Raw genomic sequence first — 16,029 nt, 5'->3', positions numbered from 1 at the left:
TGGTAGGACCGATTCGGTAAGGGGGGAAACTCCTTGATAGATGCACATATCCCCTGGTAATTGAATAAAAATATATTTGGAGGTGTATAATTGCCTACTATGAAGTCTATGATGATTTTTGTGCCAAAAGAAAATAAAAACAACAATCCGGATGTGCCAGCCAATCACGACGCGGAGAACGGACATAAGATTCACAAACCATCCAAAGACAAACATCGTATTTTGTGGAAATGAATGTTAGGCATGTGGTAGAAAGTGCCAAGTGTCAAATCCTTTATCTCAATTTTCTATGGCTCATTAAAACATAAAAAAGCTATCGTACCTGCCAGATGCGACATCATCATCCCGCGACAGGTAGGACACATTTGGTAAGGGGACAGATTTGGTACCTACACCTGTAGCTCCATTTGCCATAGTTGAGAGAGACAATGTGAGTGAACAAACTACTGTATCTTGGTGTGATGGATGTCAATGTTGGTAAGGAGTATCTGATGTTGTCCGTCCTCGCTGCTGTGGCACGCCACGTTGACATCAAACTCGCACCCGCAGTATTAGGACTTCATTTGTCATGAAGGTCATCAGTGGCCAAACTGCAAGTCATGTTGGCCTCACATTAAAGGGAGAATTGGGACAAATCTGATTCTTGATCCTGCGTGTCAGTAGAGCCTCCGGTCCACCACGTTGGGTCTGCTTGTTATGTGGATGGCGTAGCTCAGTAAAAATCAATCAGTAATAAGATGGCTTTTCTTTGTGCTGTGATGGACCAGCTAATATTGGAGAGAAAGTCTCTAATGCTACAAGAGCTTGGGGAAGAGCTGTCCTGAAAATGAGTCGGGTTCTCCCCATCCTTGGGATACTTTTCAAGAATCTCTTGTCTTCACTGTCAAATGCAGAGAAGAAGCCGCTCATCGTGTCTCTAACTGACTTACTCTTCAGACCTGAGCTGCTGGAGATGGTTGCATGTCAGCAAGCTCCACTGCGGCTTATTGTGTCCACCTCAGGTCAGTCGGGTCCCAGTTTACAAGTCCCCTGCCTGTCAGCAGTCAGCACACTCCACTGCCAGGATCCAGACGACCTGACTGCTGCTGGTAGAGAAGACACCATCCTTTCTATTCCTAGAACAACAATAAAATGCTTAATCATGCTTTGGTTCCTCTGTCTTCTCTGGTATCTTTTGTTTTTTGTCAAGTGTTCTGTTCTGAGGCTAGCTACGTATCCTAGCACAGGGGTCTGTAGTTACCTGAAATCCAAATCATTAGTTTTCCCCAGTTTAGTTTATCATGTATTAGAAACAAACCTCATACTCAAATTGAGCCTCACAGCGCCTGCAAAAACATAATGCATATGACGGTCTTAAAAGCGATAATTTTGAACACCAATGTATTGTGCATTTTGTTTAATGTCTGAGATCCCCTTGCCTTGAAGATGTGTTGACAAAACAGCCACCAATCATAATTATGCTGATTGATACAATGGTACAAATGACAATGGCAAAAATTCAAATGTGTTCGTGTTTAATCATATAGACGACATTATTTAATAAAACAGTTGTACAACAATAAATATTTCTGTTTCTAAGCATGAAAACATATGGCCTAACCTGTAGTATGGTAACATCATTTGTCCACACCACTTCCCAAAAAAATGCTGTGTTAATAAGATTATTTGTAGTTTTTTGGATGTTGGCAGGTAAATTTAAAAAATAATGAACATGAAAAAGTGGTATTTTTACGAAATTAATTTGAAAAATAACAAGGACTTCTAACGTTCCTGTTCATCCGGTGGTGCTCCTGGGACGCAGTCTCCAGCAAAGGCACGTTTGATACCAGTGGCATGCTCTTCAGGGAATGGCCAATAAAGTATTGTCAACCCAGATAAAAGGGTCACATGACATCCAATCTCTGTGCAAGCTTCCTTCCATTCCACAGTGCTGGTCTTTCTGCATTCAATTGGTTCATGAAATCGGTAATGTCTGTACAGCAATCTGTCATCCAAAGTTCAGAAAGCAGCTCCCAGGGAGACGTGACCTTTTCCTGATACTTTATTTTCTGCATATAGTTCAGGATGGCAGCTGTAAACTTCAAGTCCATTTGGATCACTGTCACAACCACCCGGGTCATCTTCTGTAGGGAAGAGAAAATGCTCTCTGTGACAACAGCATTTTCTTCATAGCACACCATATTTTCCCCCTGCAGTCCAAACTAATACATTAGGTTGAGAGCTCATAAATGTAATGTTGCTGGGCCAACTGTGGACTAACTCAGGGTTTCACTTGTTCCTCCACCAGAGGTCATTGTGTCGCCAAGGTAAAATAAATAAATACAATAGTTTTTAATATAATCAATATAATAGCAAATTGATGAGGTAACAACACAGATCCGTAATATCACTATTGACAGACTGCGATCCTTCATAAGCGGTCCACATTTTTAGAGGCCACTGGATGCGACTGTGTCCTATATAATATTTGAATTTGAACAACTATTTCTATGAAACCCACACCATTTTAAAACCAAGAGCACCACAAACTGTGCTCTGAAAAATACATTGTTCCATGAAACCTCTCCACCCATCACTTACATTAAAGCAACTTACTCTAAGACGTAAAAATAAACATTTGATTCACCACCTTGACCTGCATGTTGGTGACAAGTTTGCAAAAGTAAAAATAAAGGTTTACAAAACCAGCAAAACTATGGGCAGATTCTTCAAAAACCAAAATCAACAACACCATTTGAGTCATGGAGGATTGGTTGGTAAAACAGCCTTTAAATCCAATCAAACGTTCAAAGCCATGAGTGTCCAGCAACCTTAAGCATGAATAGAAAACACCTGACAGCACATTTAGCACCTCGACTCACATTAGTGCAGATCGAATCCAACTATGTGGCCTTCGACTGTATTTGGATTTTTATGTCCAAAATAGAAATGGATGAACTCTGAATCAAGTGTAGGCAGTCGTGTTAAAAGTGCCCGGTGCGGACTCTTTTACAAACTGCAATTGTACAGTTGCTTCTGTCATGATCACTGAGGCTGTTGGAGCTTTTGGGGCATGTTTCTGAGGTGCCTCAAAACCCCTGCATGCTTGGACAAGCTTTTAAATATTATCCATCTTCATCACCGAGAGTCCATCTGGCCAGAAAGGCAGCAGATGCTCACCAAAGCACCAAAGCAGCTGCATGGAAGAACATCATCATTGGAAAATTAAGTTTGTCCATTTGGCAATGGTGTCTGTGTTCCATGTTTCATGTTCGGTTTCAAGTCGATATTGTTGTTAAGCCATCACATTTGATATCACTGTTGTGAATGAAGTTGAAAGCGACGGAAGAACTGGAATATTACTTTGCTTAATTTTACAAAAGAGTCAATGAGAGTTGGCATAAAATGATAAGTGTCTGACACTAAGTGTAGTTTTGCCTCCAATTTTCCATTGCAGAGACGAACCGGAGCGTCCTGACGTGAGTGGCTGTGGGCTGTCTATTCCACAGTTTGTGGCCACAAATGCTGTAGCTTTTCAAAATAGCATGCTCCCAGGTTGCAGTTGTTTCGGTTACAGACTACATCACACATTTTAGTTAAATCAATAATAAATGTAATACCTGAATAATCTACACTTGATGAACGTGAGTACTTTGTTGTTCAAAACTACTTCTACTACTACACTCATTGGAAGTCCAGAGTAGCATAAAGGGAAATCAATCTCCCAGCACTCTCTCTGGTAACAGAATTAACATTAACAATCACAACTATTTTTATTATTTCAAATGTATTTATGACATTTTCATCATTTTTAATTACTTTTTCTCTGACTTTTTTTCCGACGTTGGGTTTTGTGAATAAAATACATTCTTTTGTACTTTAGTATTATATAGTATCATATAACAATGTGTCCATTTGTTTGAGATCCACTCGTGAGAATCAACCTAATTCTTTCTAAATATTACTAATCAAGTTTTCTGGTGACAATTATTGTTCATCTGGGTTGATATTGCAGTATATATTGCCAAAAACAAACATCCCAATGCCTGTGAATGAATGTTTTTCCAATGTCGTGCAGTCGTAGTCTAGTCAAAGGATTCGTTTTTATGCCACTTCCAAAATTGTAATTTGCCCCCTTCAGCATATATAGTTCAGTTAGTCTCATTCTCAACCTCAGTCTTATTCAGACTCTCTCCATGATATATTGGTGTTGGCTTTCAGGCATGGAGGTGAGATTACAGATCTGGTGGGAGCAGGTGATTTTGACACATCATCACTCATTAGATAATTCATAATTCAAAGTGTCAGGGTCCGAACCTTAGCGCTCAGTGATACAGCTTTTCTGCACTGCCATTAGGATGAGCTCCTTCATAGTCCAGCTGGCACAGAATCATGTTGTTCTTGAGGAAAAACTTGTCTCCTACGCAAAATCTGTGGAGAGAACCAACGTGTGGATGAGTTTCCCAGCAGACATGTTTTCAGCACGGATGAACTATCCGAGTGATGAATGTGTACAAATCCCCACCAAGCTTTTTGTTCTCATCTCACTGTGATTCCACTTCATGTTGGTGCTCACCATGGCAGCTGGTGCTGTTTTCAGGGCGCACCTCCCTCAGAGTCCAGTGAATGAGAACCACACGAATTTCACCCGAATCTTACCTCTGGCGGCAGAGTTGACAGGCGAAGCAGTCTAGATGGTAGACATTGTCTCTGGCTCTCATCACCATCTCAAAGGCCGGGATCAACTTACTGCAAGCGGCACAGTTGCCAGTCACCCCAAAGAGCCTGAAGAAGGAGCAGGGACGACAAACACACCTGAAGTTTGGCTGCACTGCACAGCAAGTGCACAAAGAGTGGGTTGAAGCTTGAAAACTTAACCTTTAATCTAATATTGTGCATCAGGGTCAGTTACTTCAAGGGCACAGCGTGACTCGAAAGGCTACCATCAGTTCAGTTAACACTTCTGATACATATTGTAATGGATGACATTCCTCTCGAAAATATGTCTCATTACTGATTTTTCACAAAAATTACCAATCATGTAACAAACAGAAGGAATCACAAAATCAAACACAATGAGATGGTCATTACAAGACAAAAATATTATTATATTTATTTAATGGCCTGTGGGCTACTCCCATGGTCTCTGTGGGCTACCTGCCCGTGGGCACCATGTTGGTGACCCCAGTTGTACATTGTTGAAATGTCAGTGCCACATACATAATTTCAGAATTGAAAGTTGAATACTGCTTTATGTGATTGCAATGCATTGATTTTTCTGAAGCACACATGCATATCCATTAATACAATGGTACAAATGATTGTCATAATACTTCTTTCAGCTTTTCAGTTATCAGAAATAATTTTCATTTTGGTGTGTCTGTTAATTTCCCTTTCACCTTTTACTTTTCTACGTTCTATCACTATATAGTGTTGATAGTGTTCATGGGAGTTAACAAAACATAAGAATGGGAGTCAATGGAGAGATAAAAGTTATTTTCTGATCTAGATTGACATATGCCATAGATCACACATATGATGCCTGTGAATTTGAAAGATACATTCTGATGCTGTGATACATTTTGCTGCTTTTTGACCAGCAGCAAAAGTTTCTTTAGGTGCTCTACAATGCTCATCGCAGGCTCTGGAGTGAGAGACAGCAGGCGGGACAAGATATACAGGGTCCACATTATTATTGATCATTTAAATTGAGATAAGCGCATGTGTGATCCAGTGCATGAGGCAAAGTGGACCAGAAGATAACTTTTATTTCCTTGTTCCATTCATTTTTTTTTCTGATCTTAGGTCCCATCAACCGACTGGTACGGTTAGAGACTTAGGCAGAAACACAACTCAAACACAACTGCCATTTGTCCCTCCCCTTTGCTCACGCTCGCTACAATTGGCAACGAGAAACGCCAGCACTGGAGGTGTGGCTTCAGGGAAGAAAACTGAATTCAACTGACAGGACAAGACTAGACAAATCCCAGGCATGAAAAGCGGGTTTTTGAGAAATTATGATGGAAGTATGTGAGCTACAGGTTGCAATGAAAATCGAATCAAGTGCTGAAAAAGTAAACTTGCAAAGATGTGTTTCCAAACTATTGTTTGAAATGGACTAAAAGAGACTATGATCTTAAAATTGTTCTATAATGTATTGCTAAACATCAGACCACAACATAAACGTTTTTTTTCAAGTTAGCAAAATAAGTAAATATGCTTGGAGATAGAATTAAATCTGTTAAAATGCTACATGAAATAAAGGGGATTTCTGTCACCAGTTAAAAGCTGGGCAGAAGTGCTCACTCCTGCTCCTTTTAAATCTATGTTAAATACATGTAAGGACTAATGTTTTCCATACTCTCCGTAATGTATCTTAAGCAATGCATTGCACAGGTTAAATATGTTGGAGGAGCTTAAAATGATTATTGATTTAATAATGCTGGATTAAAACACTAATGTATCAGATAAAAACATACAATTTCCAGATTAAAATGAATTTAATTAAATGTAGACTATTTTAATAATAAATAAAAAATTCCAAGAAACTAACTTCCAGTTCAGGCAGTGACAAAGCCAACTCATTTGTTACCCATGCATTCTGCTGTAGTATGTCATAGTCTGTACAAGCCTTAAATCTCATTCATGTTTTTGTTTCAGTGGCACAGATTAGGGAGACATCTGAAAGATGACAGATGTTGAGTATGATTTTGTACCCCGCACTATTGAAAAGTGAAGTGGTTGTATATGCAGTGGAATCCATAAATAAATACGTTATTACTGTTTTGTAACATCAGTGGTAAGATTAGATTAGGTTGCCTTTATCATTACCATTATTATTACCTATATCTTGTCTTTTCAATTTATTAAGATGAAACTGTGCAGTAAAATAACGAAAGTAACTTAACTTGTACTTGACTTGACATACAGTAATATATGATTTGACTTGCCTTCAGTTGCCCAAAAAAAAAAAAATGACTTGGGACTTACTTGAGAACTGAAGGTTAAGACTTGAGACTTACTTGAGACTAGCACATGTGTGACTTGGACCCATGTCTGTTTTAAGGTCACACAACAAATATTTTGCAAGTGTGACATCGTAGAATTTTAGTCGACAACTCAGGGGAGCATGAGACAGAGAACTGTGTGGGATAGGTCGGTGGGCCTTCCAGCACAAGCAGGAAAGGGAAGGTCATTCAGAAGTTGTCAGAAGCAGACCAGGATCAGGGTCAGGTTGTCCACCGATGCAAAGAAGCAGTAGGTCGCTTCACAGGGGCAGAGCACTCTCTATATTGCTGGAGGGTCAGAAGCAAAGGACGAGACAATGACTGAAGACATGAAACAGTCCACCACCGAGAATTGTGCACGAGTTAAAAAGGAGTGGGGGCTTTAGATGATGAATTAACAACTGAAGAAGAGAAACATTAAAGAAGTAAGCATATGAGGGAATTATTGACATTTTAGGTTTCACAATATGTATCTCCACCAAAGACGTTATAGGAATGCTTCCGGTATTTGTGACAGATTTGGACATAGAATTTTTTTTAAGGATCCTATGTCATTGGAAGTGATGGGGGTGGAGTGAAGCATCCAAATGATTTGGATTAGAAAATGTACGACTGAAAATGAGTGAGAGTAGCTCAGCTCAGTACCTCGTCCCGTTCCCATATTGAAACCTTTTGTTACAGGAAGAACGATGACTAACACAAATTTAGAAGGTATACATGGCAGGGAATTTGCAGAAAAAAATTAAGACAATCTACCTTTCTCTGCTCCTTTTCAATCCCTCCATAGAATGAAGATGCACATTGTGCTCACGTTACATATGCCAAGTGTAATGAGTACATATAACCTAAAACATACACATATCATTAACATGTGAATGTATGTTTGTGATATACACGACTAAGACTTTAGTTGTGTTGCGCTAATGCTATGCTTGACACTGCAACATGACTGCTTTTTCAGGGCTTTTTTTCTCTTCCTTTTTACTTGATGCTCTGCATTCAAATCATCGTACAAAAACTATGATCATTCTCATGAGACCAATAGATCCCCTAATATTAAAATGTCACTGAAGCTCTGACTCACATCTTTCCACTCACTTTACAAGGCAAAAGGTCAAGTTATTACCATCCAAAGCTGGTGAGCCATTTGACATTTGTCCGGCCGTTGTCTAAAGAATCTGTTTGAATCAATGATAAACGCCTCACAGCTCGTTCACCTCCGTGAAGAACGATTTCCACCATCTACGAGAGGGAAGCTGAAGGACACGGCTTTGGGAGGAAACGTCTAGATATCCAACACTGACTGGGACGGCAAATGAAAGACATAATCTGAGTCTATATGGGACCAAGCACAAGGGCTAATGAACACAATGTTCAGATCCCAGGAGCTGGAGCCCTGAGCAGGCACCTGGTGGGTTTTTTTTCCATTCCCCTTAATGAGGCTACACAGCTCAATGCTAATTCTCTACTAATGGGCCAATTAAAAGAAATCACATGGTTTTAATCCTGCTCTTCAAAGGCTTTTGGTCCACAGCCTCATGATGAGGAAAACAGGAGGCAATCGAGCCAATTTAACTGTCAAAAGGGGTTTTGGTCTCCAAAGTGCAGCACAGCTAATGAGAGACTTAGCTCCAAGCAAATCCATCTGGATTGTACATGAGACTAACACATGAGTTCAGCAATGTGGCTGAGATATCAGGAGTTCTCCAGCTGACCTGACACCAGACGTCCTTATTTCAAGAGAATCACGGGTGTGGAACTCTCGGGGAAGACGTCAGCTTCTCTCTTTATGAGCGGTGCCTTCCAGATTTGCCTTCAAATCTGTTTCAGACCCACTGCTCAGAGTCACATGCTCACGGCAGAAGTGGGCCGAGCGTTTTATCTTCATTTAAAGGGTTCATGCTGGATAATGGACGTGTTCTTTCACTCCGAACACAATGGAGGCACATTGTTAAATGACATTCATTTCAGCAGGATGAAGTCATTTCCAAGAATGTCTTTCCTGTTAGTCTTACTTTTTGGACTCGCAAACATGATCTCTCGCAATCACTTTCATTTGAGCTGCGTGACCTGAACATGCACCACTGATTTGTCATGTTAGGACTGACACTGCTGATGCATTCATCACCAAACAACGATCATTCCAAAGAGGTGACATCATAAAGCTTTCCATTAACTGTTCCAATTGTGAAACACAGCACGGAGAGACTGTGACTTGACAAATGTGATACATCATAACACTGTACCATTTACAGTAAACACGCATGACAGAATGTATCATTCTAAAGGAAGAAGGTGAACAGGTACATTTCAAAGATACCCAAAACTTACCTAAAAAATAAACAATTGTCTATTAGACATCAAATTGAGTGACTGGAGATCACTCTCTTGATACAGAGAATAAAAGAATGCATGTGTGAAATAATGCAATGAGTCAATGGCGCTCTGAGAGCAATCATTTATAATCAGAACAGAGCAATGTCCAACTACACAGATAAAGTCATCAGATGTTTTAAAATGCTAACAGGTTAACTATCAAACTGCCAGCCAGACAGTGATCTATGGGTCTAACGGCTCACTTAGTGGCCCAGCAGTCGTAAAACCAAGCGCCTCACTGAGGAGGGGAGGTGGAGACAAATTCTGTCCCAAATATTGTGCAAGAACATATTGTGGGGGAAAAAAACAATGAGGCTATAAGTTCAACTGGTAAACAATGAATGCTATTGTATTGGTGTTGTGGTCCACTAATCTCTCCAGAAGCCACCAACACCTGGTTCTATGCACAAACACTCACAGCCAGACATTCGTTTGACCCCCTTCCTTTGATCTTGACCACTCCTCCTGGTCCTCTGCCTCACCATTTTTGGATAGTTTGATAGTGGTTCCATTTTGTTAGCTTGGCCCTGTGGACCATTATTTAAGTAATCATTTAAGTCTCAGTGCCCATGTTGTTTGGATTTCTAACAGCCCCCAAAACAAGCAACTGGCAGTCCGGATTCCGGACCAATACACCTTGGAACGCCTCACAGCCAGTGTAAGAACACACTTGACCGCACATTAGGTTCATCATTTTGTCGTCAGTCAACTGTGCAGTCAGCAGATGGTTCTAAATGACACCCCTAAAAGGTAAGTTTTGAAAATGTCAGAGGAGTCTCACATTATCAGAAGTGCAGAAGTAGCGCAGTCCACATTTAGACCTGACGCTCAGAAATGTCATGTAGTTCTGAGTAGTCCATCTGAGACATCAGCAGGTTGTGCTGCTGCAGATCAGTGACGTAGAGAGGAGCATTGCGCTTAAGACAACAATAACCAAGCCAAACTCACGTCTGTGAGACCATATGCCCATCATGTTACAAATCAATTGATTATGAGGAAAATAAATGCAGAGTGAGATTGTCTCACAGTTTTGTGTTCTTATGACTACAAAATCAATTTTGAAATAGGCCATAACACTCATAAAACAACAGCATGTTGCCCCATACATTTGGTTTCTTGGCTTTCTTGTCATATTGTTTTGCAACTGCAGCACCCAGTGCAACCAGATGCAACAGGCGAATAATATTTACGACACCTGAAGCGAACATTCAAAATGACATGACTACTACTACTACTATGACACCCTGACAACAATATATACTTTCATCCAAAGCTTTTTTGATAAAATCATCTTCATACTTTGGTTGCTGCAGAGACACTTGCATTTAAACTTTCTGTCTGTTCTTTGTGATGACTATATTGTAGCTACAAGTGATGAAACACACATCATCATATTCATCTGGAAACCTCATTAGGAAACACACAACATTGTTCAACAGAGAGGAACTTACTCCTCCAGAAAGAAAAAAATCAGGTCAGGGCGATTCAACTATTCAAACACATTATTCGCTAATATAATATCACAATAATATTGTATTTTCATTGTCAAAAGTAAATTTGAAGACATAAAGGACACGCAGCATGTTTGGCCTCTTTGGCCTCTCAAGGAAACTGAAGTGTTATTATTATATTAGTGTTAAATATTTCCATCTTCCATGTGTCCACAGACGTCCTGGGTCAATTCCCCATGGAATTGGAAGATATTGGTGGAGAAGATTACAAGTTATGTATATTAGCTAAAACGGTCATCTCTTGTTAGTTACCTCCCAAATCCCATTTTGATGGCAGAATTAAAACTTTGGTGTGGTCAGTGTTTTGAATGTTTTGAAATCTGAGCATTTAACAAGAGGATCTTTTGTGTTGCCAAACTCTCTAACGCTGTTTTCAAATGTAATTTCACATCTTCCAATATGAGCCAGGGCACTTACCTCAGATAGTCCCTGCGGCACAGTATGAGGTTGGACCGGGTGTAGAGGGTGGAGCCCACCCTGCCCAGGCGGCAGTCGCAGCAGGCACACTTGAGACAGTCCTCGTGCCAGTACCTGTCCATGGCCTGCAGCATGAACCGATCTCGGATCCTACCGTTGCAGCCTGCGCAGCCTCTTGGCTTGTCTCTGGACTGGAGGGACACCAGAGACACACCTAAAGTGGAGACAAAGAATCCAAAGCTCAAGAACTCTTTTGTATCATGACATTTAAGCATACATTTTAAACATAGAACAGTTAGTTACTCACCTTGGATGGCAACATATCAGCAATATAGAATTCTATCTTGGTTATTGTTGCATATGAATATTTATTTCATTTAGTTAATTCACTTAAGCCATGTCATAGCCACTGCCCTGATGTTGTTCAGCTTTCACTTAACAACTGTTTATATAGGAGTTTGGCATCAAAACATTATGACTGCAGACTTGTACTGCTCCCAAATAGTTTGTCTATTGATATCAAATTCATTTTGTCTTTCTTATTATGGGGGCTCATGGGGCTGCACCCCATATCTCACTTGGGGCAAGTCCATTGGAGGGCACTTACAGAAACACACATACAGTACAACATTATACTACTGATGAACCTCTGCATGTTTTGGTGGGTGAGAGAACTGTCAATTATATATTGTCCAAATGCAGAAGCCTCACATTTGAGATGGTTAAAGGGCCTTCCATATGTAAACCAATGGATCTTTCCCATGCTGGGAGGAAGCCACAGGCCAGATCCAGGACAACATGGATGTATTTATTTGGTTCTCCAGCTTTGTCACATCAGTGGCCAACAATCACTCAGGGTTATTACTTGATTCGGAATTCTAACTTCTTTCATCACATTCAACAGTGCTCTCAAGTTACATGAGCCATCAATACTCACTCTCCTCTGTATCCAGAACCATCCTGTTGCTCAAATCCCAGTAGACAGTTGTTCACGGCTCAACAAACCCAGGTGTTGATGATCATAGTCCAAAAACAAACTGGTCAAAAGTAGAGTCTCCTACATGGCTTGGAAAAACAACACGTCTCAGAGTTTTCAAGTCTGCAGCGAAGGATGTGCCTCAGTCTTATCTCAGCTGATGTCAGAGCACAAGCATGTCTGTATGCGCGACTGTGGCTGTTCCTCACAAATGAGCTCCTGCACCTCCACGGACCTCCCCCTCATTCTCCCTCCTCCCTCCTCCCTTCTCTCTCGCTCGCTCTCTTAGTAAGAAAAGACTCCCACAATCGAATAGAGTTTCTTTTCCGATGTTGCGTGCTAATTATCTGAAGTCATTATGCTCGGATCTGGTAGTAAGCGCCTCCTCCCACTCTGAATCAATTATACACCAGTCACACACCCGAACAGCCAGGGCCTGAGATGTTTTAGAATGAGCCTGTTCAAATCCAAGCACAGCAATTATCTCTCAGGCGCCTTGTCAGTCAGTCTGTTGAGAGACGCAGGTCATGTGCATGAGAGCGTGTGCTCAGGTATCCCTTATTGTGTGTCTTTTAACTGACCAGCATTAATGAATCAACATAACATGTAATTATGATGTCCTTTTTTTATTTTTTTTTTTGTTGGCCCCTGCCTCACATGTGCCACAGCATGTATTAATGATCATAACTTGGTAAAATGACGACCATGTGTTGCAGCGTGTGCTGTCCAGACCCAAGGGGCTAAAACCTTGTCGATGGTGTGGGCAGAACAAAATTCTTATCAATTGTACAATCTCTGCTTTAAAGTGAATTTAGGCTCAAAGGCTGGATGCAACATCAACATCCGTTTTTGTAAGAGGAAGTTTGTTTTAGGATCATTATTTCGAAATAGAGTAATTGGCAACAATAAATAATTAAAATAAATGTTGTTAAAAAATACAAATTACAAAACTTGTATTTCATCTACCTAAGGGTTTGTTGTATCAGTCTGTTTATTGGACAGACAGCCATGTGTGTGTGTCTGACCTATCCTCACTTGTGGGGACCAGTTATTCATAAAAACCCTTGTGAGGACCTTATGTTTTTGTGGGGCGTGAGCTCCAGAACTTGGTCCGCAGGGTGAAGCTGGAATCCCACCAGGTGAAGTGCATTGTCTAGGATTAGTTTGCACAACCATGTCTCCATGAAACACAAAACATAAGAGGAGGAAAAGTCTCTGTCCTTCTCAACATCAGCACCAGTTCATCCGTCTTATTACTGAGCGAGAATAATATAATGGAGAGGAATATCCCGGGAATGGGTGTACGCGATCCACTTCGACGAAGGTGAACAAGTGAACAGCAGTGTGTTTCCCTCTCCTCCTAAGTCTCCTCTGTCCAGCCAAAAAGTGCTCTAACTCTGAAACTGAGACCAACAATGCAGGTAATAAGCCAGGCGTAGTAAAAGACCTGATATTAATCAACTCATTCTGGGTGTGAGAACACGCAGATGCACAGTGAAAACACTAAAACAGGCAAAATAACATGCACGATAATGCCAGGCCAGCCTTCGTCTGCGCCATCTTGGAATCAAACAACTTCAAATCTTCCATCAGATTACTGTGGTAGTGTAATGTCTTTAAGTGTGATGAATATTAAGCATTGCAGCTATGCCCCTAAAAAGAAAGTAACGAATGCTACGAAACATGTTGAAGTAAAGAAGGAAAGAGTCATCTATAAGGAAAGCATCTAGTGATATGAAAAGTGCTCTGTGAATCGAAGTAAGTGATACAGCAATAGTCAATAGTGCTTATGATGATTTGCTCATAGTGGGAGATGTTTCTAAATTATAGTCTTCCTCCCTCTCTTTTCCTCCCCTGCCTCCCTCATGCCAGCCTCACTCCTCCTGATTGGAAAATAGGACTTCCAACGTCCCATTACATCTCATGGTAAAACTACGTGGAGTCCCCCACCTCGTCCAATCGTTTTCAACGACACAAAATTAATGTGTTGATTTCGCTCATAAAGCGAGGTACAACTGCATTGTACAATTATTTACCTTCATTTAATGCTTCTACTAAAAGTTGCCTTGTTTTCGGTTGTTGCATTAGAGTTGAGAAATTCCTTCTCTTTCCTCTTCTGCAGGTTTACAACAAACTAAAACTTTCAAAAGTGAACCTTAGTGGTAAAAAATGTACCTTGTGTTGGGTGGCATCATCAACACTCACTTTGCATGGAAGTACATTATTTAGATATTAATAGTTTAACAGCCTCAGGGACCTAATTTCACTACAGATATTAAGAACTGATGTTGACCTTTTGGAACATGACAGTTATTTGGCTATCGAGGGCGGCATGTAAATAAACCTGCAGATTCTAGAGACCCAAATCCTGCTCATGAGACACTGCAGCATGAACAGCTGTTGTAGCACGGCGCCTGGATCAGGTCACGCTAATTAACCAGCGCCACCAGCCGACTCTTCTCTCATGATCCTGCCTCTGGGCCGGTGCCATATAGGCCGTCGAGACAGCTAACCAGACACAGACTCATTCATCCGCTGGTGAGGTGCAAGTGAAGCTCCAGGTTCCCTCTTCATTTCTCAGTCACATGGGGACTCATTATCTCAATTATGAGTGCGTCTAATTCAATCGTTTCTCACCTGCACAATCTTGTTCTGCTGTCTGGTGTCGCTGGAAACGGCTCCTTTCCTTGCACTGACTGTAAATCATGGGCAACGCAGCGGCGGGCTGCCTTGGACTGAGGCTGTCATTAAGCTAATTGCACAAGAAGCCGTCTGCAGTTGACATTAAGGATGAGCTGTGGTTAGTGCCCTAATTAACACCCGCCATAGGAAGTAGGCTCCTTCTGGCCATCTGCCGCGGCTCGCTCTGCTCTCATCCTCCCAGTGAAAAGGGCAGAGACAGAGTCACGTTTTGCTTCAGAAGCAGCTTTTGTCTTGAACAATGTCAGGGTCACAGGCTCTGGAAGATTATTAAACTTGTGGTCACTTGTCAATGCCGTGAGCGTTTTGTTGTTTTGGAAAAGAAAGACAATCAACTTGTGTTAAATGACAAGGTCACATCTTTTTTATCCACACACTTTGCCATTTATCATTCAACACCAGATAATTTTCCAAGAAATACTGACTTTGTCTAGGAGAGCGCTCGTGGTCTGATCAGCTTGTTTGTTCTTAACATCACCATACCTGAGTCACACTCGACTTTTAGGACCGCAAACGTTTCCCTCTCAACTCATTCCAGTAAAAATGAGTCCCTCAGACCTATTTGTAGGCAGATTTAAGTTCTGCCATGGAAGAACTTTCTGACAGCAGAACTTTCTGAGGATGTGCTCACCAGCTGTGAGATTAAGGGGAGCTGATCGATGGCCTTCCTGATTGGGTCTCTCCGAGTTCTTCTCTTGTCCCCCTTGGTTCGCACTGCTGTCCTCAACTGAGGCAAAACCAATTCTTCCTCCATGGAGGGGCCAAATAAGATCAGTGACCTGAAGCTACGCTGCGTGGCTCGCTCTGTCCCCATCTTTGTGAGGATGGAGTGTGACTGAATACAGTTAAGCGCAGGTGAGTTAGTCACAAAAGATTTCGAGATTCACATTATTTAATACACACTTACTGCGGTACACTGTAGTTCTATACTCAGTATATATATATATATATATATATATATATATATATATATATATTCTTTTTGTCAGGTTCAGTGTTGTGCTGTCGGCAGAGTTACCTCTTGTAACCTCTTGTTTGCCAAGATTCCAGATGGACTCAAAAA

The 16,029-nt window shown here is 41.1% G+C and overlaps 1 protein-coding gene across 1 annotated transcript; it reads right to left on the bottom strand.

Annotated features, from left to right (window-relative positions):
• Positions 1–1,516: 1,516 nt before the first annotated feature.
• On the bottom strand, positions 1,517–12,461 carry LOC128771297 (rhombotin-1-like). Its single transcript, XM_053886648.1, has 5 exons — positions 12,228–12,461; positions 11,291–11,504; positions 4,639–4,764; positions 4,297–4,410; positions 1,517–2,123 (listed from the first exon to the last, which is right to left on the bottom strand). The coding sequence occupies exons 1-4, from the start codon at positions 12,247–12,249 to the stop codon at positions 4,305–4,307; spliced, it is 468 nt and encodes a 155-aa protein (XP_053742623.1). The 5' UTR covers positions 12,250–12,461; the 3' UTR covers positions 1,517–2,123; positions 4,297–4,304.
• Positions 12,462–16,029: the final 3,568 nt, after the last annotated feature.

The sequence above is a fragment of the Synchiropus splendidus genome, chromosome 14 (genome assembly GCF_027744825.2).
Source record: "Synchiropus splendidus isolate RoL2022-P1 chromosome 14, RoL_Sspl_1.0, whole genome shotgun sequence".
NCBI lineage: Eukaryota > Metazoa > Chordata > Actinopteri > Syngnathiformes > Callionymidae > Synchiropus > Synchiropus splendidus.
Note: the sequence above shows the minus strand (reverse complement) of the source record. Positions and strands in the feature narration are given on the sequence as shown.

Excerpts from the sequence above, each read along its gene's own strand:
- LOC128771297 (XM_053886648.1), bottom strand. The coding sequence starts at position 12,249 with ATGGTTCTGGATACAGAGGAGA. Across the intron at positions 11,505-12,227 it reads GGTTCTGGATACAGAGGAGA|GTGTGTCTCTGGTGTCCCTC; the intron begins GTGAGTATTGAT and ends TCTCCACTTTAG. Across the intron at positions 4,411-4,638 it reads TGTCAACTCTGCCGCCAGAG|ATTTTGCGTAGGAGACAAGT; the intron begins GTAAGATTCGGG and ends TTCTCTCCACAG.